We start from the raw sequence: 26916 nt of genomic DNA, 5'->3' as shown, positions 1-26916 counted from the left end.
TAGATTATTTGCGATATGTTTATTAAAATGTTTTTTCTTTAGGAATGTATGTTGATGATGATGATGACCAAAGTCCTAACTCCTATAGTCAAGTATGTACAATTATTACTAGCTTCATCCCTGTTACCACGGACTTTCTAGTAATTTATAAAGTAAGGGGTCGTTCACATATTACGTCATCATTATTTTAGCAATTTTTACCCCCCTCCCTCCTCCGTAATCAACCGTAATAAAGACCCAACCCCCCCCCCTCCCTGACAGCAATATTACGTAATCATGGCCTGACTCCCCCCCCCCCCCCCCCCCCCCCCCCTTTGACTTTTTCCCTGGAAATCATTTTTCTTTACGTTTCATGCTACCCTGATCATGATGAGCCGATATCATTGTTATGATATCATTGTTATATGATATCTGGCCTAGCACCTTTCAAACTACTCACTAATACTATAGTCGAATATCCGATCAATTTCTAAATTTTATCACTATCAGAATGAAATTGAGTGGAGTTTGAATTAAAATATTTTCCAATTGTTATTATTCTGGAGGGTAAAAAAGATAATTTTGATTACGTAATCAACGACCAAAACCCCCCCCCCCCCCCCCCCCCCGCGTAATCAACCGTAAGCATTTGGAAACCCCCCCTCGGCTGATTACGTAATATGTGAACGACCCCTAAGAGTCAATGATAATGACAAATTGAAATACGAGTTTGCGAAGGGAAGAGTTTTAAATAATAGAATAATAGAAGGAACTTGAGCAGTTATTGAATATACAGTTACAATTATTGAGCGCCATTTTTGCAATAAAAATCCCCAAAGTTGCCTAAAAGTATACATGCCAAAACATTCTTCATGCCAAAGTGAGCAAAGGAAATTATTTTACTTTCTATGCATCGGTAAAGGAAAATCAGGGTGGGAGAAGTTGCTGTAGTCCATTAAAGCGAAATCCGCTATGTAAATTTGGTACAACCTATCAATGACCTGGTGATCCTGTTGAGATAGCCACTCCCTGGACAGAACAGCCGAGGACTGCAATCTAGGATCACTAACAGAGTCATATGCACCAGACAGCTGCAGAGTAGTGTTTATCTTCTGGTTAATGTCCTTGTTGAGACCACCGCTGTACTCTAAAGGTATGACGTAGTCGTATCTAGCTGAAGGGATGCACAGTTGGAGGTGCTGGGGTGTAAAGTGGTCGTTTAACTTATTAGGATTGTCCACCAGCCATCTCAGATACTGGTTAAAAGTGGGGTGTGTTCCGATATTGGTCATGTTATCTCGCAGGTTCATCTCATGTGCTATTTTCCGGGCTAATCCTCTGAAAGCAGGTCTCCCAGGTGTTACCTCGCCGGACAGTTTGTCTCTGTACCCAGAGACTAACCTGGTCCAGGGGTTGCGAACCACTGCAAAACTGAAAATATTTTCACCTCTTTTAACTGCCTTCCTAACGTCAGCAGCATTTGAATGAGCGCCTAACCGGAACTCATCGGAATACAACTTGTGAATGGTATTGACTTGACTTGGTCCTAAACTCATGTTTAAGGTACCTTCCGCTCTCATTAGGAACTCTTTCCAGTTTGAAGACCCGGATTTGGGGATGCCTGTGAATATGGTCTTGATTTTAGGAAAATAGTAAGTATGTCTTGGTTTCCTGCATATCCATTTGTTGGGTGGACTAACAGCTTTATAGTTTAACATTGCCATAGTCCGGTTTATTTGCTGTTCGATCCACTGGTGAGAAGGTGGAGTGAGATGAAGATCATTGGTAACATTGCCTTTTGAATATTCACTTGAAATAACAGACCCAAAGTTTGGTTTCAAGAAGAGAATAAAAATAACATAGACAAGAGTCCAAAAAAGGAGAATTTTGAACAGTTTTTCTCTCTTTCGGTTATGTTCACGAACTTCTGCCATGGACAACTAGTTCTGGACTTCGTTCTGACTCTTTGGTATCGACGTTACATACTTTGAAACTGACTAAGAAACCAAGGGAATTAATTTTACTTTCCTAAAAATTAAATCGTTTATTTCATTTTTATACCACTTAAAAAAAAACATTCCAGTTCATTGTGCAAAAAGTTGGAGATTTACATTTTGTAACTATGTATCCGATATCGATCGTAATTACTAAAAATACAAAATACTCTAGCAAACTTGTAACTGCAGTTTTACGGGACTCTAAATGCTTAATGAATACACTTGCAGGTACTACCTCTAAGCATTTAGAGTCCTTCAAGTGACCACGGGTTTTCTAGTCATCTTACTTATAATTCAGAGAATTATTTCTGCTTAAGCAGAAGTGAATATTCAGTTTATTGATAGCAAGCTGGAAGAGTCAAGACATAGACTCGCCACTTTCTCGAACCCTTCTTGATAGGCTACGTACACGATATGTCGAGAGAAAGAACGGTCTCAACTTCGTATCGCTGGTAACGTTCTACTCGATGAAATAGGGGCTTGTTATTAAAGGGCAATGCCAATATTGCAATTGATTCTATAACAAAGCATTAAGCAATAAAGCACACGATAATGCTATCAAAGTTTTCTATTTTTATCTTTGAAGTTCGAATTTACCGATATTAATTTTATTAAAGGATGACGTAATGCTACCTTGTACTGTGTATCTGGGGCATGCTTGTATTGCGCTATGACATAATATGTAATTGCTCTGTGAAAGTTCGGAATCTCTATCTACTTCCTACGCCACGCTACAGCTAAATTAAGAAAGTGATGCGTTACGTAGAACGTTCCTATGCTCAGAACTGCCCTCTCAGTACTGTGTAAACACACTATTTAAGTATTTAGCAGACGTGATCGTCCGATTTTTATACGGTTTGCTTCGGCTTCCGGATCATGTTTTGTGTCCGTTTTTGTCCGTTCGGTACCCTATATTTTCAAAACGGACATAAAGTAGGGCGGACAAAAAAGGACAACAAATGTTATGAGAATAACATTTAGATTAGACCGGTTCATTTTAGCAAAAGTTGTTCAAATAATTAGAAACCCTATCTTATTAGTTGCTCTATAGGGTCAGGAACAACCAAAAAAAATTTTTTGACTCTAGTGTTTCGGATAATGTCTTCATGGGCCACGCCCATTTTTATAGCGTTTCTTATACAGGTAAAATAGGGAAAATCGCATTTTTTAACATGATAGCGTCATTTCTGTGCTTTGAGACTTTCTACTCTAATATAAATGTGATGATGGCATTTCGTTTAAACATATTTTCAATTTCTAATTATTTGAACAACTTTTGCTAAAATGAACCGGTCTAATTTAGATGCTTCCTCAATCCTCTTCCTTCTCCTCCTCCTTTCCATCCTCCTCTTCTCCCTCCTCCCCCTCCTCCTCCTCCCACTCCTCCTCCCCCCTCCTCCTTATCCTCCTCCCCCTCTTCTTCCTCCCCCTCCTCCCCCTTCTTCTTATCCTCCTCCTCCTCAGTCCTCTTCCTCCTCCTCCTCAGCAGTCCTCCTTCTCCTCAGTCCTCCTCCTCCTCCTTCTCCTAAGTCCTCCTTCTCCTAAGTCCTCCTTCTCCTCAGTCCTCCTCCTCCTCAGCAGTCCTCAGTCCTCCTCATCCTCCTCCTCCTCCTCCTCCTCACCAGTCCTCCTCCTCCTCAGCAGTCCTCAGTCCTCCTTATCCTCCTCCTCAGCACCTCAGCAGTCCTCCTCCTCCTCCTCCTCCTCCTCCTCCTCCTCCTCCTCCTCCTCCTCCTCCTCATCATCATCAGCCCTCCTCCTCCCCGGTACTCATCCTCCTCTTCAGCTCCTACTCAGACCTCCTCCTCCTCCTCATCTTCCTCCTCATTAGTCCTCCTCCTCATCAGTCCGAGTCCTCCTGAGTCCTCCCGAGTCCTCCTCCTGAGTCCTCCTCCATCCCCAGCCGGAAAATACAATGACTTCTTACCGGGAGCAATTTACTCGCGAATTTAGAGCGGTTTGATGGATGTTTTATGGTTTTAAAGTCTGTTCTATGTCAAATACCGATGTAAAACTTTCTCATACAATTATGTTCAATAATAATTTAACGATCCAAACGTTTCAAAAATGAAATATCGAGCCTTCTAACGAACGGAAAAAAGAAGGCAAACATCACATAAACACTGTACTGAGAAGGAACAACATTCCAAACTAGGAACGTTCTGTGTGCAGCGAGAAATTTAGTGTGCGACGTGCGTGATAACTGATATCTCCATTTATGTGGAAGCTAGAAATTCCGTTCTTTAATCATATTAGAGTATGCGAGGCCTAAGTTAACGTAACATGCACCACAAAATCTTTGCCAAAAGTTAAAAACTCATTTACGTCATCCTTTAAGGATTTGTCATGATTCAATGTTTCTGCATTTTTGAAAATTAAATTAAATTAATGATATTGTAACTATATAATGATGATGACTGATGTAACAAGGTTACATAGCATAGGAGCATAATTCAAGTATGCAGAGTGCAGACAAATATTACTTTTATTATCTTGCCAAATTTATCGCCGATAACCGATATTATCGCGATAATTTTGAAAAAGTTATCGATTATCGCGATAAAAGAAATTGTACCCATCGCGATAATGGCAACCTTAATTAGCTTCCTCCGTGTGACCACGGGCTTTCTAGTCTATATTATAATTCAAAGAATTATTTTTTCTGTACTCTGTATGTACGACCGCCCACGTGCAAATTTGATGAGAAATAGGAAGTTGCATAGTAAGTGACGAGGCCGAGGGTTGTTGAACGTGCACGTGCAAAGATTTTTGGAATAGCATTTTGATCGTTTTTGTTGTTAATACGTTGTGTTCAGTGCGAGCTACAGCTTAATCGGTTGTATCTTCGGTTGTGATGTATAAATGTATATTTTTTGATTCGATAACAACTGACTGCCAAAGAAATAAAAAACTAGCAGCTTCATCCCTGTTACCACGGGCTTTCTAGTATAACATAGTATAATAAGTAAAGAACTCGCAAAGAAAATCAAATTTCCGATTTTAGGAATGACTTAATAGAAGCTATAGAGTATTAAGACCAACCAAATCAAACTGTACCCAGAGACTAACCTGGTCCAGGGGTTGCGAACCACTGCAAAACTGAAAATATTTTCACCTCTTGTAACTGCCTTCTTAACTTCAGCAGCATTTGAATGAGCGTCTAACCGGAACTCATCGGAATACAACTTGTGAATGGTATTGACTTGACTTGGTCCTAAACTCATGTTTAAGGTACCTTCCGCTCTCATTAGGAACTCTTTCCAGTTTGAAGACCCGGATTTGGGGATGCCTGTGAATATGGTCTTGATTTTAGGAAAATAGTAAGTATGTCTTGGTTTCCTGCATATCCATTTGTTGGGTGGACTAAGAGCCTTATAGTTTAACATTGCCATAGTCCGGTTTATTTGCTGTTCGATCCACTGGTGAGAAGGTGGAGTGAGATGAAGATCATTGGTAACATTGCCTTTTGAATATTCAATTGAAATAACAGACCCAAAGTTTGGTTTCAAGAAGAGAATAAAAATAACATAGACAAGAGTCCAAAAAAGGAGAATTTTGAACAGTTTTTCTCTCTTTCGGTTATGTTCACGAACTTCTGCCATGGACAACTAGTTCTGGACTTCGTTCTGACTCTTTGGTATCGACGTTACATACTTTGAAACTGACTAAGAAACCAAGGGAATTAATTTTACTTTCCTAAAAATTAAATCGTTTATTTCATTTTTATACCACTTAAAAAAAACATTCCAGTTCATTGTGCAAAAAGTTGGAGATTTACATTTTGTAACTATGTATCCGATATCGATCGTAATTACTAAAAATACAAAATACTCTAGCAAACTTGTAACTGCAGTTTTACGGGACTCTAAATGCTTAATGAATACACTTGCAGGTACTACCTCTAAGCATTTAGAGTCCTTCAAGTGACCACGGGTTTTCTAGTCATCTTACTTATAATTCAGAGAATTATTTCTGCTTAAGCAGAAGTGAATATTCAGTTTATTGATAGCAAGCTGGAAGAGTCAAGACATAGACTCGCCACTTTCTCGAACCCTTCTTGATAGGCTACGTACACGATATGTCGAGAGAAAGAACGGTCTCAACTTCGTATCGCTGGTAACGTTCTACTCGATGAAATAGGGGCTTGTTATTAAAGGGCAATGCCAATATTGCAATTGATTCTATAACAAAGCATTAAGCAATAAAGCACACGATAATGCTATCAAAGTTTTCTATTTTTATCTTTGAAGTTCGAATTTACCGATATTAATTTTATTAAAGGATGACGTAATGCTACCTTGTACTGTGTATCTGGGGCATGCTTGTATTGCGCTATGTCATAATATGTAATTGCTCTGTGAAAGTTCGGAATCTCTATCTACTTCCTACGCCACGCTACAGCTAAATTAAGAAAGTGATGCGTTACGTAGAACGTTCCTATGCTCAGAACTGCCCTCTCAGTACTGTGTAAACACACTATTTAAGTATTTAGCAGACGTGATCGTCCGATTTTTATACGGTTTGCTTCGGCTTCCGGACCATGTTTTGTGTCCGTTTTTGTCCGTTCGGTACCCTATATTTTCAAAACGGACATAAAGTAGGGCGGACAAAAAAGGACAACAAATGTTATGAGAATAACATTTAGATTAGACCGGTTCATTTTAGCAAAAGTTGTTCAAATAATTAGAAACCCTATCTTATTAGTTGCTCTATAGGGTCAGGAACAACCAAAAAAATTTTTTTGACTCTAGTGTTTCGGATAATGTCTTCATGGGCCACGCCCATTTTTATAGCGTTTCTTATACAGGTAAAATAGGGAAAATCGCATTTTTTAACATGATAGCGTCATTTCTGTGCTTTGAGACTTTCTACTCTAATATAAATGTGATGATGGCATTTTGTTTAAACATATTTTCAATTTCTAATTATTTGAACAACTTTTGCTAAAATGAACCGGTCTAATTTAGATGCTTCCTCAATCCTCTTCCTTCTCCTCCTCCTTTCCATCCTCCTCTTCTCCCTCCTCCCCCTCCTCCTCCTCCCACTCCTCCTCCCCCTCCTCCTTATCCTCCTCCCCCTCTTCTTCCTCCCCCTCCTCCCCCTTCTTCTTATCCTCCTCCTCAGTCCTCTTCCTCCTCCTCCTCAGCAGTCCTCCTTCTCCTCAGTCCTCCTCCTCCTCCTTCTCCTAAGTCCTCCTTCTCCTAAGTCCTCCTTCTCCTCAGTCCTCCTCCTCCTCAGCAGTCCTCAGTCCTCCTCATCCTCCTCCTCCTCCTCCTCCTCCTCACCAGTCCTCCTCCTCCTCAGCAGTCCTCAGTCCTCCTTATCCTCCTCCTCAGCACCTCAGCAGTCCTCCTCCTCCTCCTCCTCCTCCTCCTCCTCCTCCTCCTCCTCCTCCTCCTCCTCCTCCTCCTCATCATCAGCCTTCCTCCTCTCCGGTACTCATCCTCCTCTTCAGCTCCTACTCAGACCTCCTCCTCCTCCTCATCTTCCTCCTCATTAGTCCTCCTCCTCATCAGTCCGAGTCCTCCTGAGTCCTCCCGAGTCCTCCTCCTGAGTCCTCCTCCATCCCCAGCCGGAAAATACAATGACTTCTTACCGGGAGCAATTTACTCGCGAATTTAGAGCGTTTTAATGGATGTTTTATGGTTTTAAAGTCTGTTCTATGTCAAATACCGATGTAAAACTTTCTCGTACAATTATGTTCAATAATAATTTAACGATCCAAACGTTTCAAAAATGAAATATCGAGCCTTCTAACGAACGGAAAAAAGAAGGCAAACATCACATAAACACTGTACTGAGAGGGAACTACATTCCAAACTAGGAACGTTCTGTGTGCAGCGAGAAATTTAGTGTGCGACGTGCGTGATAACTGATATCTCCATTTATGTGGAAGCTAGAAATTCCGTTCTTTAATCATATTAGAGTATTCGAGGCCTAAGTTAACGTAACATGCACCACAAAATCTTTGCCAAAAGTTAAAAACTCATTTACGTCATCCTTTAAGGATTTGTCATGATTCAATGTTTCTGCATTTTTGAAAATTAAATTAAATTAATGATATTGTAACTATATAATGATGATGACTGATGTAACAAGGTTACATAGCATAGGAGCATAATTCAAGTATGCAGAGTGCAGACAAATATTACTTTTATTATCTTGCCAAATTTATCGCCGATAACCGATATTATCGCGATAATTTTGAAAAAGTTATCGATTATCGCGATAAAAGAAATTGTACCCATCGCGATAATGGCAACCCTAATTAGCTTCCTCCGTGTGACCACGGGCTTTCTAGTCTATATTATAATTCAAAGAATTATTTTTTCTGTACTCTGTATGTACGACCGCCCACGTGCAAATTTGATGAGAAATAGGAAGTTGCATAGTAAGTGACGAGGCCGAGGGTTGTTGAACGTGCACGTGCAAAGATTTTTGGAATAGCATTTTGATGGTTTTTGTTGTTATTACGTTGTGTTCAGTGCGAGCTACAGCTTAATCGGTTGTATCTTCGGTTGTGATGTATAAATGTATATTTTTTGATTCGATAAAAACTGACTGCCAAAGAAATAAAAAACTAGCAGCTTCATCCCAGTTCTAAGTAAAGAACTCGCAAAGAAAATCAAATTTCCGATTTTAGGAATGACTTAATAGAAGCTATAGAGTATTAAGACCAACCAAATCAAACTGTACCCGGAGACTAACCTGGTCCAGGGGTTGCGAACCACTGCAAAACTGAAAATATTTTCACCTCTTGTAACTGCCTTCTTAACTTCAGCAGCATTTGAATGAGCGTCTAACCGGAACTCATCGGAATACAACTTGTGAATGGTATTGACTTGACTTGGTCCTAAACTCATGTTTAAGGTACCTTCCGCTCTCATTAGGAACTCTTTCCAGTTTGAAGACCCGGATTTGGGGATGCCTGTGAATATGGTCTTGATTTTAGGAAAATAGTAAGTATGTCTTGGTTTCCTGCATTTCCATTTGTTGGGTGGACTAACAGCTTTATAGTTTAACATTGCCATAGTCCGGTTTATTTGCTATTCGATCCACTGGTGAGAAGGTGGAGTGAGATGAATCATTGGTAACATTGCCTTTTGAATATTCACTTGAAATAACAGACCCAAAGTTTGGTTTCAAGAAGAGGATAAAAATAACAGAGACAAGAGTCCAAAAAGGGAGAATTTTGAACAGTTTTTCTCTCTTTCGGTTATGTTCACGAACTTCTGCCATGGACAACTAGTTCTGGACTCAGCTCTGGTCTGAAAAATTGAAAAGTTGAAATTATTACAACTTAAATTAAGTCTCCATTCAATGCAAAGCTACAACTATACTCGAAGAAACTGATTTTAAAATAAGCGAACGAATAAATTGAAATGCTTATGTTGAACGATAACAGTAAGGTTGCCCGTATGTTTTCTTAACTAAAACTTTTCACTTTATCTAAAGATACGCGCTTTGTTGAGGCAAATGTAAACAGTAAAATAGTTAAGGTCGAACATTAACAGGAAACTAGTTACTTTTCAAACCGCATGAAGAGTGCAATTATCAAAAAAATTGGGAACGTGCTTTCCTGAAGGGGTGAAAGCATCATCCAGGGCTTCCCAAAAAAAGGGCTACTTATTTCAACTTAACATTAACATAAACGTGCTCAACAAATGGATATTGGATTTAAACCATTTTTAGGACGCCTAATTACCATTATCACAGGAAGTGTAAACCCGTGTAAATGACGTGTTAACCATTGCTACATGGGGAATGGCTATTTAATGCTTAGGATATAGATACTGATATACACCTGATATACATCTGATACAATACAATATTTATATTTTTCTGAACTATTTAAATTATTTATCTTATTATCGTCCGCTCCCCTACGATATTTCACGTGCCTGCATCACATGATTAAAACACTTTGGTTTTCCTTTCTGAACCAGCATGAGTCGCGGAAGTCGTAACAAATAATTTGAGGAAGAAAATATGGACAGAACTGAACAAGAACAAAAACCACATTAAAAAACTGAGGAATCAGGAGAACTCTGCAACCCAATTTTGTGGTAATTATGTTGTGTTTAAATTGTTTACATTTAAATCGGCTGTATCTTCGGTTGGGATGAATATTTCTGTATGTGATTTATTTTAAAGAATACTACTAGCTTCCTCCCTTTTAACACGAGCTTTCTAATCATTATTATAATTCAAAGAATTATTCTAGTCTGTCTGTCTGTATGTACGACCGCCCACGTGCAAATTAGGTAAACAAATAGAAGTTGCATAGTAACCATAGTAACGAGAGTTGTTGAACGTGCACCTGCAAAGATTGTTGGAATGGAATTTTGATCGTTTTTGTTGTTATTACGTTGTGTTCAGTGCGAGCTACATCTTAATCGGTTGTATCTTCGGTTGTGACTTGCGATGGATATTTTTTGATTCGATAAAAACTGACCGCCATGAATTCTTGTATCATGACACTTTCAAAACGACCAATAATGTTTAGCCATGATCAATGCATATTTATAGAATATATTCTGAATACTAAATGATAGTTTATTGCAAATAATGCATTAAAAAATTAATTGCAGATTATTCATTATTATTGTACGATATATTTATCGAAAGGATTTTTCTCTAGGAATGTATGTTGATGATGATGATGACCAAATTCCTAACTCCTACAGTCAAGTATGTAAAATTAAACTCGTAATTTTAAAAATTTTTGTGATCAACTTGTAATTATAGAGCTGTAAATATCAGACTTTCACATTCGGCCTAATTAAATGAGGTCTTATCTCTAAAACATAATATACAGTGTAGAAGAATGCGAGATTTCAAGTAATAATGCAATGTCTCAAATAAATAATGATTAAAGGATCTTAGTTACACAATACAAGTTTTATCACCATGAAGAATCTCAGAACCCTCAAAAAACCATTCAAATCATTTCCCCATCACCACACATTCCAAAATTCATTAGATCAATGAACATTTCAGAGACCAATAACACAAGCCATAAACCCTCCTCCACTGGATGATCCCGAAGTAGAAGAAGACATTAATGATGTCAAACCGAAAATATTACTTTTTGGTCTGCGAAGAAGTGGCAAAACCAGTATCAGGAAGGTGGTGTTTCATAAGATGAGTGCAAATGAGACGATATTTCTGGAAAGCACCACCAAGGTAGAGTTCACTTTCTTGATTTTATCAAACTGGTTTGACTTGCTTTTTTATCACACATTGCAGCTCTAGTTGATATTGTTGTGCTGTTGATTTTAACCACATTCTAACATTCCAGTTGGAGCACGAGGACGTTTCTAAGAACTGTTTTATAGACTATGTTATCTACGATTTTCCTGGGCAAGTAGGTATCAAAATAATGTTAACATTTCAGTACATATTTATATGTATAATCATATCTTGTGTCATTCTCATAATTCTTAGAATTATGTATTAATACTGTTACAATATATCTCTTATCAGCAATTTTAGATAGATGTTTTTTCATAGAAAAAGGCTTTTTTACCACGATTGAAAATTTGTCTTAAAACTCTTTCGAAATCAATATCCTGATTCTGTGTAATAACGTACATTATAATACATACTGATAATGATAATTTTGTCGACCGCAGGGATCCTATTTCCCTGACTAATTGCGTTTCGACCACGGCCCTCTCGGTACAGCTTTCATTGTAGCATAGGTGGGCACAACCCCAACCATCTCCTGTGCCGCGAGATTTATGAAGCATTCTGCTTTAATTCTACACATACCTAAATAAAAACTCGTGCAAAGTAGCAAAAATCCATTTCATACTTTTATGAAAGTTACTGCAAACCTGGCAGCTCATCTAGATACAAATTATGAACTGTTACGTACAAAACCTGAAGATTTTATCAGAATCAACGAAATGTTCACCTAAAGTAAGCTCTCATCCCCATTCTGTTTTACCAACCATTTTTCAGGCAGACGCATTGGAGGACTCGGCAATAGACTACTCACATATTTTTGATGGAAAATGTGCTCTTATTTTTGTTATCGATGTTTTGGAAGAATATAAGGTACTTCTAGTTTGATATTAACCCGTTTATTTTGTATCATTTAGATAGTGTTGGTGTTAATTATGCGTGAAATATTATTTTTACTTAATTTTAGATACTGATTACAGCTTTTAAGTTAAAGTAGACGTTTTACAAAATGTTATATTTCAGGAGGCATTAGATAAGATAGTTAACACACTCGTTGGTCTGGATAACAAGGGAATGCTTGAAAATATTGAGGTACGGTGTTTTAATCTACGTAAAAAGGTTTGCACACTTTGCCGGTCCATGACTAAAGTTTCCTGAAACTGTGTTATGGTCGCCTCATCACGTGACAGATACCATGGTCCGAAAATATTCCACAGTTCGATTTTTGTAAAACTCGGTTAATCTGATGTAACAGATTTGAGAGTAGAGACTTCAGACTTTGTACCAACAATCTTCTATTTATCTCCAAGATACCCAGCAAATTTTGCGATAAAATAACCACATGACTTGAAGTTGTGGGCCGATAAAGTATGCACAGCGTTTTATAAAAAACTCCGTACTGTTATAATGTTATAGTTCTAGGTGGTCCGTGGTGTAGATTGAAAAGAGTCACATGCTAACGTGAATGTTTTGATCGTAGGTCAATTCCGGCACATACTTCGAAAGGGTCTACTTTATATTTTGTTGGAGAACGCGATGTTAAGGATGTTAATGTTCCCGCGCTTCAATTATAATTATAAGCGCAGCGCGCATCACGCACGTACTTGCTTAAATTACCCGGCCGAGCGACGCGACACTACGCTAATAACGGCATTATGCTGGATATCCGGTTTCCCCGTCGTGTTGTGAAGTGACCAACGGTCCGGACATATCGGTGTGCTATCAACAATTTTGGGGCTTTGGCTCATTTAGAAATTCTGTTAAATCTCGTTTAAAGTTGATTTACCGATCGCGATCGTCATTCTTGATTCTTGTCTGCATCCAAAATATCCTGATCTGTACCAGCGTCGAAACATGCCGCCCCATCGCTATTTTTTGCCGCCCACCTAATATTGTTCATTTAAAAAGGTCAGGCCTCCTTCTTCCTTCGCTATCTAAAGTTTTTTTATTACTATTTATGCATTTATTATAATTGTATTATTAGTTGGGACTCATTAATGTTAGAGCAGACGCGGAGTGAGTTTCTTATTTAATTGTCAAAAGAACGAGAATCTCTATTTTTACTGAGATTTGGATGAGATAATCTCATTCAAAATACAATAATGGCCAGTTAATACGATTATAAGTGAAACTTTTGATGACTGTGAGCCACCTGGTACATGCATTCTTGTCTCTTGAGACCAGGCACAAAACGTGCGTGGAATGCAAGATTTGCTTTGTAATTAATATAATTGTTACAATTGACTTGACATTAAGGGGACATACACCAATACTTTTCTTGGTGCCACCCTAAATTTTAGACGAAACACTCAACTGCGAAACGGATTGAAAATTCCGAAGTTATCAAGCAATTTGTTTATCTCGTTAGCAAAATTGATTGGGTAATCAATGATTACCTAATCGTTAATCATGTGACATGGTGCTTGGATACCGTAATTGGGCTTTCTGCACGATTCCCATAGTGGGGATCTAGTGCCAACCCAATCACCTGATTCAACGTAATGCTCCTGTTTTTGAGGACAAGTGTATTCGAAAGGCCTACCGATAGTTGCGCCTGTGACGTGATCTGATTCGCCATGTCAGGTTCTCAAAACGACAGTTGCACCCAAGTGCACGTTAAGTTCGACTCCCAAAGTCACACTTATTTAAGTGTGAACTTAAATCATGCAACTTAAATACAAATTTGTACTTAAGACTCAGCTCGTGGATGACAAACGAAGAGGTGTACATAAATTTGTACTTAAGTCATTTTTAATACACCATAAACTGTTCATGGAAGACACCCACTACCCAGGATGCTACGTCTAAGCTCTGCCATAAAGCAACAGACCCTCCTGCAACTTGTGGAATTGACATTCGGCTGGGAGGGAGTAAAATTACAAATTAAGTAACTGTGCAAAATCTAAAAATAAAGTTTGGACGAATACTATATTGCAGCTCACTCTGAAGAATGCATATATTCACTATTTCATCGCATATTATCCTCGATAATTCTTTTTGTTGTTGTTTGGGGACTGGTTTATTAGCCAGTCAACGTTTACGAATATAATAACTTTATTACATAATTTTAAATATATAACATATATAGATAAAATCTTAAACAGAATAATTGCATGCAATTGATAAATAAAAAAATGAAAAGGGCGATTTATTGATTTAAACAAAAGATAAAGCCCACTGTGCTTCCAGCAACTTTTAAGACTCGCGCTTAGTTTGTTTGGGACTGAGTTAGGATATCGTAGATATTGATATGCCATAAGTTTGAATATGTAGTGTTGTGATAGTTAAAATCAATTACGCTTTGTGCTGATAGGAAAATAGTGATAGTGGGAATGTGGCAGTATAAATATGGACCTGGAATTTAGGATGTGTGGCTTATCCATTAATATTAGTTGCCGCTAGTCTGTGCTCAATTTATAGTCATATGGTTATTATTACGTACAATATAATATATGATATTACAAAAATAAACTATAATATATATAATATATAAACTATATATTATAGTTTATTTTTGTAATATCATATATTATATTGTACGTAATAATAACCATATGACTATTGACTAATAACTAAAATTACACAAGTTATTCCAAACCCCCTCATACAATACGAGAGCCATCCTTTATGATAAAAGTTCCTGAGCTAAGCAACCCATGTCCCATATCTATCAGAAGGGATGTAATCTGTTTAACTGACCACCAAATCTCCCCTGAGCTAAGCTCGTCATCACCCCAAATGTGTGTTCACGAGTAATAATGCAGATCACACGTATCTGATTGACTTGAGATGTTTATTTTTCTTCTTCAGCAGCGCGACATATGTGTTCGCTGATTTGATGGCCTCACTATCCGCAAGTTATTCAACTCGATTTGTCGAAAATTTTGTCCCATAAGGCAATTTATTTGCAGGTGTTTGTGTTTATCCACAAAGTGGATGGTCTCTCAGATGATCAGCGAGCGGAAGCTCTAAAGGACATAAACTTCAGAGTTAACGACGAATTGTCAGAAGCGGGGATATCCATCAATCTTAAAACTCAGTTGACGTCAGTCTACGATTACAGCATATTTGAGGCTCTCAGTATTGTGGGACAAAAGCTCATACCTGAGGTCAGCTTATAATTAATTTAGTCAGTATAGGTTATGTTACATTGATGATTATTACACGTCACATTTATGTTACGGTATTATCTGTCATGAAGTCCACAAATTTTCGAAAGCATGTTCAGACTTCAAAGAACGAAGTTTGTGATTTTATAGTGTTTTTTTATCCGATACAATGAAATAATCTCCGTGAAGTTTGATTACTGCTAAGTTTAGTTGCTGTAAATTTAGATTAGATGCAATGAAATGCAATTTCATCTTGAAAAGATGATAAAATTGCTTTTGACCCGCCTTAACCCACCAAATGCTTGGAGCCTTGGCCCATGACAACTTTTCCCTCGGCTATAAAACTTATTAAATACAAATTCTAAACAGGGGATAGTTAAAAACAACGCCCAAGTCTAATCTATCCTTGAGCGGTAATCTTTTTCTTACTCATAACATCATTACTAGTCGTTATTCCAGTTATTATCGACGTTTGAATCGCTGCTTAACGCGCTCAAGGAGCCTTGTGGGATGGACAGAGTGTTACTGTTTGACGTTGCTACTAAGTGTTACATAGCTACCGATACTGAGTCAGTTCCAACTAATGTAAGTTATAACTTACTGTTATTTAATGGTCAGATAGTAACATACCGAATTCCGATGTATGTCTGTTTAATGAATTCATTTTGCGTTTTCCGTAGAACCACCAATCTCCTAATCAAATCTGTATAATTGCATTTTAGATTTGGATTCATACGTTTCGTTTTGCTTTGTACAAAATTATAATTACATTTTTCTTCAAATTCCCCAAAAACCTGTCACAAAAGGACGCTTCCAGACAAAACAGAACATTTTAGTAATCTTTTCCGCTCTAATGAGTGGGTCGATCACAATTGAAAATGATAGTTGGGGAAGTGAGAGTCTACTACACTGAGTGGAGACTCTCACTTCGTCCCCACCTATCATTATCAAAAAAACATAACATTATTAATAACGAAAACGAAACGAAACGAAACGAAACACAATATTTACTACCCCGCTCGTATGCGACAAAGATATTGCATAAAATATACCTAAATAATTTACACAATACGGTGCCCATGTCTGAGCGGCTCTCCACAAAAACTTTCTCTCCTCCTCAGAGCAGAAGGTTTTTTTTTAAATATATAAACTGGGATCTCATAAAAATTTAAGAACCAATGTACTTTAAATAATAATAATATAACGTTATATTTTCATCCTGCAGAAGTACGAGATGTGTTGTGATATGTTGGACTTGGTGGCAGACGTTTCAAACATCTACACCACGCCCGAGTCTTTCTCATTTTACGACAGCAAGTCTTTCTCTTCGGTCCATCTCGACAACGGCACTGTAAGTACCGTTCTGGTTGCAAGTAACCTTACTGTTAGTTGTGCGGGGTGCCTGAGCAAGGATTGAATTACTCATTTAATTACTGTAGTGGAACCAGGTACATACATGGATATAATCGTGGGTGATCGTATGGAAATTGGAAACATGCCATACTCGATCAACCGGTTTGTTTCCCTACGATTAATTTTAATTCTGTTTAAATATAAGATGATATTTATCAGGTGATACTAACGAAGTATATTTGCAATAACCTGACACTGGTGTGCTTGCTCCAAGAATCCTGTCTAACAGAGTTGGGACTCATCGAATACAATATAGGTTAGATTATTTAGATATCTTGTAGTTTTGTTACAATACAATATAGGTTAGATTCTTTAGATACCTTGTAGTTTTGTTACAATACAATATAAGTTAGATTATTTAGATACCTTGTAGTTTTGTTACAATACAATATAGGTTAGATTCTTTAGATACCTTGTAGTTTTGTTACAATACAATATAGGTTAGATTCTTTACATACCTTGTAGTTTTGTTACAATACAATATAGGTTAGATTATTTAGATACCTTGTAGTTTTGTTACAATACAATATAGGTTAGATTATTTAGATACCTTGTAGTTTTGTTACAATACAATATAGGTTAGATTATTTAGATACCTTGTAGTTTTGTTACAATACAATATAGGTTAGATTATTTAGATACCTTGTAGTTTTGTTACAATACAATATAGGTTAGATTCTTTAGATACCTTGTAGTTTTGTTGCAATACAATATAGGTTAGATTCTTTAGATACCTTGTAGTTTTGTTACAATACAATATAGGTTAGATTCTTTACATACCTTGTAGTTTTGTTACAATACAATATAGGTTAGATTATTTAGATACCTTGTAGTTTTGTTGCAATACAATATAGGTTAGATTATTTAGATACCTTGTAGTTTTGTTACAATACAATATAGGTTAGATTACTTAGATACCTTGTAGTTTTGTTACAATACAATATAGGTTAGATTCTTTAGATACCTTGTAGTTTTGTTACAATACAATATAGGTTAGATTCTTTAGATACCTTGTAGTTTTGTTACAATACAATATAGGTTAGATTATTTAGATACCTTGTAGTTTTGTTGCAATACAATATAGGTTAGATTATTTAGATACCTTGTAGTTTTGTTACAATACAATATAGGTTAGATTCTTTAGATACCTTGTAGTTTTGTTACAATACAATATAGGATAGATTACTTAGATACCTTGTAGTTTTGTTACAATACAATATAGGTTAGATTACTTAGATACCTTGTAGTTTTGTTACAATACAATATAGGTTAGATTATTTAGATACCTTGTAGTTTTGTTACAATATCCATTCTAGTATCAGATATTTGGGAAATTGGTAGATCATAGCCGGCTCCTGACTATCGTTCAGTACGATGTAGTTGAGTTAATATCTTATAACCGGCTTATAGCCGGCTTATAACCACTTTTAATACCAAAACGGCTAATAGCAGGCTTATAACCGGCTAATAGCCGTCGCTCAACAACAAATGTAAGCGGCTACTAACCGGCTATAAGCCGGCTTATAGCCGGCTATAAAAATTTTAGCCGGCTATAAGCCGGCTTATAGCCGGTCGGTGATCTACCAACTGGCCAAATATTTCAACTATGTTCCCACGTTATGAGTCGCATTAATGAACAGTTACACGTTTTATCCCCTGGTAAAATGGACGATACTATAACTTGCTCTGCATTATTGTTGTATTTCAGCAAAATTTAGTCAAGGAATGGACGATGTGTTAAAGTCGCACTTTAAAAGGAGACCCGTGAAGTAGTGACAATTTTACAGCATGTAATAAATGTGATGTTATCTCACTGCTAAGTCGATATCTGCCAGTATCCATGAGTGATATGAGTGGTAAGTAGATACACGCCGTAAGAGAGACTTTTTATCAAAACACTTCATTTAGATAACACGGGCACGTGCCAAGTTTTTCCAAGTTTTGCCAAGTTTTGCCAAGTTTTTGCGGTATAATGTATTTCATGAATTCACTCATTTTGCTCATTCAGGTTGCTTTGTCTTCGAATTTAAAATGAGGTCTTGGTATATGATATTTGTGAAAATTTGATATAAGATTGATTCAGTTTTCTTTCAAGTGATAATCTGAATCAAAGCTTTGATCGAAAGTAAGCACAGTAAAACCTCGATTTTTCGCCGGGGTTTGGGGAAAGGGAATAGCCGCGGTAAATCGGGGTTTTGTTTGTTCACATTGAATCGGGGTTTGCGGTAAATCGGGGTTTTACTGTATCTAAAACTTTACCAGACGATGATTTTGTTAAAGTGAAATTTTGAAACTATACAATGAACAGTATTGTTATTTCATTCTAAAATTATTTTTACAAGTCCATCGTTTTATCACTCAAGACTAATCAGAGTTATGCCACGCTCTATAATGTATGTTTTTCGTTCAAATAAAATTCCCTGTCATTCGAGAACAGTCGAAAGGGCCTGAAGAATGACACTGTAAAGTATAAAGTTGTAACACGATATTGTGGAAAATCTTTATCACATGTTTTGCCAAATTGTTAGAGATAATTCACTCGTTTATCTTTGGTGTATCATGCGCTTATACGTTTTAGACAGCTCCCTTGTTCATGGTTATTTCCTCGTTAACTCACTCCTGATTTAACAAAAATTCAAATACCAATAATGTTGTGATTTTATCACCCCTCTCGTTATTACTATTCTTTGATCTTTTCAGTTCCTAATCTTTGTCACTTATTTATGTCAGTATCACCTCGGAGTGGGTCTTTTAATTAAACGTACAACAATTGCTAGCTACTAAATGTCTCTAGAAGAAGAATATCAGAAAATCCAGGATGAGCTTCAGACTTCATTCGACTCAGGGGTCACCTTGCCTTACGAGTATAGGATCGGACAGCTTAAAAAGTGTGCTGCTATGATTAAAGCTATGGAAAAGGTTCAATTCAATTAATCTAGCTGTTTAATTAACATCTTATTAAACTTGATTTATATGCAACACCAATATGATTTCGCTTCGCCCACTATGTTTATTAGAACTCTTAATAGTCTTAAATTGTTAATTGGAAAAAGAATTGAAATTTGGGATTGTGACCATTATCTTTTGATAGATTTTCGCTGACATTATCGCTGAAACGTGCCAGTGATTAGCTCGTCCTCCTTCAGTTCACACCAACTTCAGAATCACTGTCACGTGCCAAAACAAACCACCTCCCCACCATCACCAACACGTATCTTCTCAGGAGTATTTAGAAGCAGTACATAAAGACATGAGGAAGCACCCGATGGAAACCAACGGTACGGATCTAAAGTTTACTGAGAGTGAACTGGGGTACGCTATGAAGCACCTCAAGGGTTGGATGGCAGATCAGTATGTTAAGACCGTGAGTATTTCTGTGTTGTGATAGCGGGTCACTGATAGTAGTTGTACCTGCTGTCACAGTAGTCACAACTTCTATTAGTGACCCACTAAGTACTGTGTCTGTGGGTAATATTTTAGGGAGCCGAGGGGAGCCTTATCGTGTGATTTTCGTGATCAAGTTTTGATTTTTGTGTTTGGTAATATAATTATCTAACAGGTATTTAATGATTTGAATCGAATGTTGACTCGCTGATCCATAGGATTTAGTGAACAAGTTAGATTACGCGTACCAACACCCAGAGCCAAAGGGGATGATCCTAGTTATAGGAACCTGGAATTATCCTATGCAATGTACGCTGGTGCCTCTCATAGGTAATTAGGATAATTGATTACATTTCTGTATTTTTACCATGGTAAACCCAGCAGACAGATTCATTTACTGATTAGCACACTGGTAAGAGGTTTCGAAACTTTCGTTGGTGTTGTTCGAGCGGTAGAGGTTTATTTCTGTAACTAAAAAGCAAGACTATCAGCTGGGTTTACCAAGGTACTAACCAACTATTACATTGTATAATACCCAATACCCCCAACTGTAGGACCTTCTGAACAAGATAGACCAGGCTTATCTGTGTCCGGAACCCAAGGGGGTTATCGTTATATTCGGGGCCTGGAATTACCCTGTTCAACTTGCCCTGAGTCCACTCGTCGGTGAGCCGTAAAATGCGATTATGTTAAATTTGTTTCATGTATTAACGATCGGCCCGGGGAACAACCAAGTTGGAATTAAAACGGTTGGAATGATACGTGTATGGTGTATGGATTATGGAAGTACAGAAAATCAACTTCCAAGTGGCTTTTGATATTCGTGATGATCGGCGGTAAATGTTATAATGGGGATTTGACGAACATGAAAGATCGCCTTGATTCAATTATCGGTTATCTTAATCCTCCTTTTTTGGGCGTACTGTAATTCAAATATTTTATTTTGAATCATGTGTTGGAAACTTGTAACATTCCTCTCTTGTCATCACTTAGGCTTTTGGTAAATAATCGTACAAGATTAAAATCTCCACAAGTTCTTAAAAATTGATTTATACCCCGAGAGCAGTTCGAATCACGGCCCCAAAATCATCAGAATATTCTGGCAAAAGTTCTATTCCCTTTTAAGAACATTTCCTTGTGTTTCACAAGAATCAAAAATCCCTGACGCTCATAAAATGCTGACAGTAGCCCCTCCAGGAGCAATATGTGCTGGGTGCTGTGCTGTGGTGAAGCTGAGCGAGGTAGCACCCACTGCTAGTGCTGTCATGAAGAAATACTTCGACCTATTTCTGGATCCTCTGTGTTACAGGTATACTGGATAATCCACACTTATTTAGACTTAGATCACTAGGAAGATACTATGTAGGGTATGTAGTTAACACCAGATTGAAGATTAGTCCACTTATCCAAGATTTTCAATGAATAACCTTAGTAAGCCTAATTACTAATTAGCTTCAATTAATTAAAACTGTATTTTCAGAACTTTGGAGGGAGGGGTTGATACTGCTACGGCTTTATTAAAACTTAGGTGGGATCACATCTTCTTTACAGGTAATTTATCTTTAATTCTTCCTCATTCACGGGGGGTCATATTGTCTCAAATTGTCTTTCAAATGAACCGTTCTCAATCTTTAAAATACCTCAATCAGTGACAATATTCATGCGTAATCAGATATACGGGGGGGGGGGGGGGGGCCGATATACCCCTTTAATAAAATACACCCCTTCGAATACACCCCTCAAGTAACTCCTCTCCAGGGAGCGTATCAGTGGGTAAGATAGTAGCTAAAGCTGCCGCAGTAAACCTGACCCCCGTCACCCTGGAACTGGGGGGAAAGTGCCCTGTTATTGTGGATGAGAATACTAACATTGACACGGCCGCCAAACGAATCATTTGGGGCAAGGTTTGGTAATATTCGTTTGGTATTTTGTCATTCAATTCTGGAATTAATTCCTTAGACCGCTTTTCTTATATTTTAAAAATAAGAGTTTTAAGAAACGCCGTTTGATTGACAATTTTGTACTTTGAACAGTGTGTGAACGCTGGGCAGACTTGCATAGCTCCGGACTACATATATTGTCACAAGAAGCAGATGCCAACTCTGATTGAGAGGATGAAACAGCACATTACTGACATGTACGGAGAGGATCCGGAACAGAGCGACGGGTTCGCAAGGTAGGAGCACGTGGTAACTTAGGGTCACGTGGTATAGTCACGTGGTAACTTAGGGTCACGTGGTAACGTAGGGTCACGTGGTAGAGTCACGTGTCATTATTGGGGTGTTATTATTTTCAGGAGAGTAAACTCTCCAACAGGTCAACACACACTGTTTTCAGAGTCCCCACTGGCCGCCCAATTGGAGTTAAATTGAAGGGCAAAATTTTAATTAATTGAGCTTTACCGTTAACGTTTGTTCGTATATTTTGAGGGATTCCACATTTTTGAGGGACGTTTAAAGTTAAAAGTACGTGACTGACTTAAATAATAATACCTAATTTCAGGATAATCAACCAAGGTCACTACAACAGGTTAAAGTCTCTTATGAATGATGGAACTGTCGTTATTGGTGGGTAATTGTGTTTCAGTTTCAGTGATAGATATAATTATACTGACTGATCTTTGATAAGAACTGAAACTTCATTGTGTATTACCAAGTAACAAAACCTAAATGGCACCATGTTTTAGCCAATGTTGGTTAACATGTTGGTGACAGTGACCAAAAATATCTTCATATAAATTTCTGATAACATCACCTAGTTACCAGATATCTCTTATCAATATTGCTTAATATTGAGCAACCATATAACTTATCAGGAGGTAAAACTAACGATGAAACTAACTACATTTCCCCGACTATCCTCACCAACACTCCTCTGGACTCTAAAGTCATGCAGGACGAGATATTCGGGCCCATCCTGCCCATCATGGAATACGAGGACATTCAGAGCGTTTTTAAGTTCTTCAGGACCCGAGAGAAGCCCCTTGTGTGTTACCTGTTTTCTAGCAACGCTAAGCTTGTCGATGAGGTATGAGATATTCATGTTTTTGTGTTTTTGTGTTAGGATCGGTGCTGAAATTGTAAAATCGAGGATTTTTTAAAAACTGAGTGAGATATGAACGATTCTATATCTAGGACTAAAGTTTTAGTTCCACATCCGTTATCCGTATTGCGTGACTCTTAATCAGCTACAAAGTGACATATTAGAGCTTTTCAATACAAATTAAAACAAGGTCTTCATGTTATGGAGCCAGAGACTGGCATTAACCCGTTTAAATGTTCAGGTAAAGAAGAAGGTGTCAGCAGGTACGCTGGATGTTAATGACTGTCTGATGCACATGATGATACCGACCTTACCGTTCGGAGGTGTTGGTCACAGTGGCATCGGTAATTTCCTGTTCTTATTATTTACTTAATAATATAAGCTACTTTACTTAATAATATAAGCTACTTTAATAATATAAGCTACTTTACTTAATAATATAAGCTACTTTACTTAATAATATATCCTATGCATCTAACTGAAGATATCTGTAATCTAACTGTTTAGTGTTCACCTGCAATATGGACATTAGTTGATATTTCTATTAACCACTCTGGTGTACCACTCTGGTGTACCACTCTGGTGTACCACTCTGCTGTACCACTCTGGTGTACCACTCTGGTGTACCACTCTGCTGTACCACTCTGGTGTACCACTCTGGTGTACCACTCTGGTGTACCACTCTGGTGTACCACTCTGGTGTACCACTCTGGTGTACCACTCTGGTGTACCACTCTGGTGTACCACTCTGGTGTACCACTCTGGTGTACCACTCTGGTGTACCACTCTGGTGTACCACTCTGGTGTACCACTCTGGTGTACCACTCTGGTGTACCACTCTGGTGTACCACTCTGGTGTACCACTCTGGTGTACCACTCTGGTGTACCACTCTGGTGTACCACTCTGGTGTACCACTCTGGTGTACCACTCTGGTGTACCACTCTGGTGTACCACTCTGGTGTACCACTCTGGTGTACCACTCTGGTGTACCACTCTGGTGTACCACTCTGGTGTACCACTCTGGTGTACCACTCTGGTGTACCACTCTGGTGTACCACTCTGGTGTACCACTCTGGTGTACCACTCTGGTGTACCACTCTGGTGTACCACTCTGGTGTACCACTCTGGTGTACCACTCTGGTGTACCACTCTGGTGTACCACTCTGGTGTACCACTCTGCTGTACCACTCTGGTGTACCACTCTGGTGTACCACCCCGGTGTACCACTCTGGTGTACCACTCTGGTGTACCACTCCGGTGTACCACTCTGGTGTACCGCTCTGGTGTACCGCTCTGGTGTACCACTCTGGTGTACCACTCTGGTGTACCACTCTGGTGTACCACTCTGGTGTACCACTCTGGTGTACCACTCTGGTGTAACGGTATCTCAATCACTATAACCCCAGGAAAGTATCACGGCAAGTCCACATTTGACCAGTTCAGTCACCACAAATCCGTCCTACACAAGCCAATAGGCATGGAGTCCGTCAACAACCTCAGATATCCCCCGTACGACGCGGAGTGGAAGCAGAACCTGATCTACTCGCTGGCGTATTACAAGCCTAGTATGTAATTGTACGTGAGAGAGGTCGAGTTGAAACGAACTTTGTCTTACTTTCCTGCTTTAATATTTAGTTGTTAGACTGCATGAGTATTTTGTGTATTTTGATCTGCATGGTTTGTTCGTGTAGTAAGGTTATTTTGCATACTTAGAGTTTGTGAAGCAATGTTGACAAAGTAACTATGAGAAGTGCTTCAAACTCAAAAAGCATGTCTTATTAATACTAAAATCACACCCTCAATATATAACGCGTACTCCTTACAGATGCCCCAACCAGCAATGGATTTGCGAAGTACGCCGTCACATCGACAATGGCTGGTGCTGCTTTCGCCTACGCTTACTCTTATCCTGGTAGCAGTGGGTCCGGTGGGCAGTGAGGCTGGGTCCTCTCATCAGACTAGATTCAGGTCATCATGGACAGTGGATTTAATACTTAGTACTTTCCATCCCTAGAATCTCCTGAACTTCATCACTCAGCATCTGACTGTTGACCTCGAAACACTCTTAAAGCTATTTAGTAAACTGTTATATTATAATGAATTATTAACTAGACTAGCAGTGTATTAAAATCGTTAGAATATAAACGAATAATTAGAATTTACTTTGATCGGTATGTTATACTTAAATGAGCTCTGAACTTTTCAGGTGTTTTTAAGTGGAAGCAGTTGCGTTTACAATGATTATTTGCGTTTACAATGATTATTTAGATTCTATATGTTTAACAGTGTATAAACCTTGATTAATGAATCAAAAGTTTACGACGAAAATATACTTTCGATTTAAGTGTGGAAATGGGGTTTGATAGGCGACAAAAATTACCATTTTGTAAATTTTAAAACAATACATTTAGCTTTCAAAATTGCGACTGGACAACAAGCTGAACAAGGATTGAGATTATAACAGCAATTATGATTAATCGCACCACCTAAGGCAAAGTTTACAGCATACAGATAGCTTATTGCAATTTAAAACCGATCCATTTGCCAAGTTTAACCAACCTTTTAACCAGCCGTTTTATACCGATATCAACATATCCGGATGAATAACGATAAAGTCATAACCGTAATAGACGATTTCCCTGAGAGTTTTTGTAATTTTCGCTGTTTCTTGTGTGATATTAGCTGAGGTTTTTGTGTTTGAGATCACAATATCTTAGTTTCCTTGCTCTGTAAAACACAGACAGTATTGTTGAAGTATCTTTAACTTTAACTTTAAGGAGTATAAACTTTGTTTAAGTTTCACTTACGTTTTGTGCAAGTTGTTATTTTTGGTGATTTCTATTTGTTGATGAATTGTGATCAATCATGATTTATAGACAAGACATATTCCTATCGAAATTGAGAAGATGAAATTAAATAATTTTATTTGTTCAATGAATTAATTAATAAGGATAGTTTAAAAACAACGCCCAAGTCTAATATAATCTTTCCCTAAAAATAAACTAAATGTCAAAACTTCACTGGAGTTTCTTGTTATATTTAAAAGATTAAGGGGCCGTTTGCAATCTGCATATTACATAATCACTTTTTAGCCAATTGTTAACGACTTAAAGTCAGTGCCAACGTATTGATTGATTTGATTGGGAACTGGGTTTTACTACCCCAGTTAATGTTTACTAAAATAGATATTGAACAGCAAAAAATAACAGATAAAAATCGTACCAGCGTACTTTAAAATCTGTATGATTCATAAAATTAAAAGTAGCTATGACCATTAAGAGTTAAATATATTGTTTATATTCCCCATCATGGACTAGTGGCTCAACAAATCTGCGTCGGAAATTAAAGCTCAGCTAAAGCCTGAAGACTATTCGGTCTTGTATAGAAAATAACTACAGCTACCAATATGTCCCTCACAAACATGGTCCAAAACATATCAAAACAGCACACGAAACACACACTCAAAAAAAGTTGTCAACCGTTGCTCTCATCGGCACAATAAATTTGCCCGTCCTTATTATGTAAAACTTTTTGGTCGGTTCTGCAAGTGCCCGCTTCTTCATGTCCTGTACCAGATCTTTCCGGAGCTTCCTCTGTTCGACAGACCAATCAGGGCTCAAGAAAACTGTCTTAAACTTCTCACTCTGCCGCAGGTTCCTGGCATTCCTCAGAATCTGATTAACGATGAGCGAGTTTGAGGTGGTAACTTTAACTGGTCGCGTTGAGTCAACCGTTTTCTTTTTTCCTATTCTCTGAGCCTCTACTTTTGGCTTTATGCCAATAGTTTCCAGAACTTCACTGA

At 37.9% G+C, this 26916-nt stretch overlaps 3 protein-coding genes across 6 annotated transcripts; 2 read left to right on the top strand and 1 right to left on the bottom strand.

Annotated features, from left to right (window-relative positions):
- Window positions 1–878: 878 nt before the first annotated feature.
- Window positions 879–1703, bottom strand: LOC134816967 (carbohydrate sulfotransferase 9-like). Its single transcript, XM_063826026.1, has one exon. It carries the CDS (start codon window positions 1701–1703, stop codon window positions 879–881), a length of 825 nt encoding a protein of 274 aa, XP_063682096.1.
- Window positions 1704–9940: 8237 nt separating this feature from the next.
- On the top strand, window positions 9941–26071 carry LOC134816449 (aldehyde dehydrogenase family 3 member B2-like). 4 transcript variants are annotated; one of them, XM_063825290.1, is made up of 13 exons: window positions 9941–9956; window positions 19465–19606; window positions 19911–20051; window positions 20290–20401; window positions 21269–21380; window positions 21552–21622; window positions 21830–21975; window positions 22105–22247; window positions 22574–22638; window positions 22887–23098; window positions 23355–23457; window positions 24521–24689; window positions 24940–26071. In XM_063825290.1, exons 2-12 carry the CDS (start codon window positions 19472–19474, stop codon window positions 24685–24687), a joined length of 1407 nt encoding a protein of 468 aa, XP_063681360.1. In that variant the 5' UTR covers window positions 9941–9956; window positions 19465–19471; the 3' UTR covers window positions 24688–24689; window positions 24940–26071. The 4 variants fall into 4 exon arrangements, with proteins under 4 accessions (XP_063681360.1, XP_063681359.1, XP_063681358.1 ...); XM_063825289.1 differs by lacking the exon at window positions 20290–20401 and adding an exon at window positions 20626–20737 and having other exon boundaries at window positions 24521–24679; window positions 24940–26025; XM_063825288.1 differs by having other exon boundaries at window positions 24521–24679; window positions 24940–26025.
- Window positions 10609–19199, top strand: LOC134816450 (ras-related GTP-binding protein C-like). Its single transcript, XM_063825292.1, has 10 exons — window positions 10609–10667; window positions 10977–11162; window positions 11278–11343; window positions 11943–12038; window positions 12189–12257; window positions 15077–15274; window positions 15734–15859; window positions 16500–16625; window positions 16847–16943; window positions 18396–19199. Exons 1-10 carry the CDS (start codon window positions 10620–10622, stop codon window positions 18458–18460), a joined length of 1077 nt encoding a protein of 358 aa, XP_063681362.1. The 5' UTR covers window positions 10609–10619; the 3' UTR covers window positions 18461–19199.
- Window positions 26072–26916: the final 845 nt, after the last annotated feature.

The sequence above is a fragment of the Bolinopsis microptera genome, chromosome 6 (genome assembly GCF_026151205.1).
Source record: "Bolinopsis microptera isolate Bmic1 chromosome 6, MBARI_Bmic_1.0, whole genome shotgun sequence".
NCBI lineage: Eukaryota > Metazoa > Ctenophora > Tentaculata > Lobata > Bolinopsidae > Bolinopsis > Bolinopsis microptera.
Note: the sequence above shows the minus strand (reverse complement) of the source record. Positions and strands in the feature narration are given on the sequence as shown.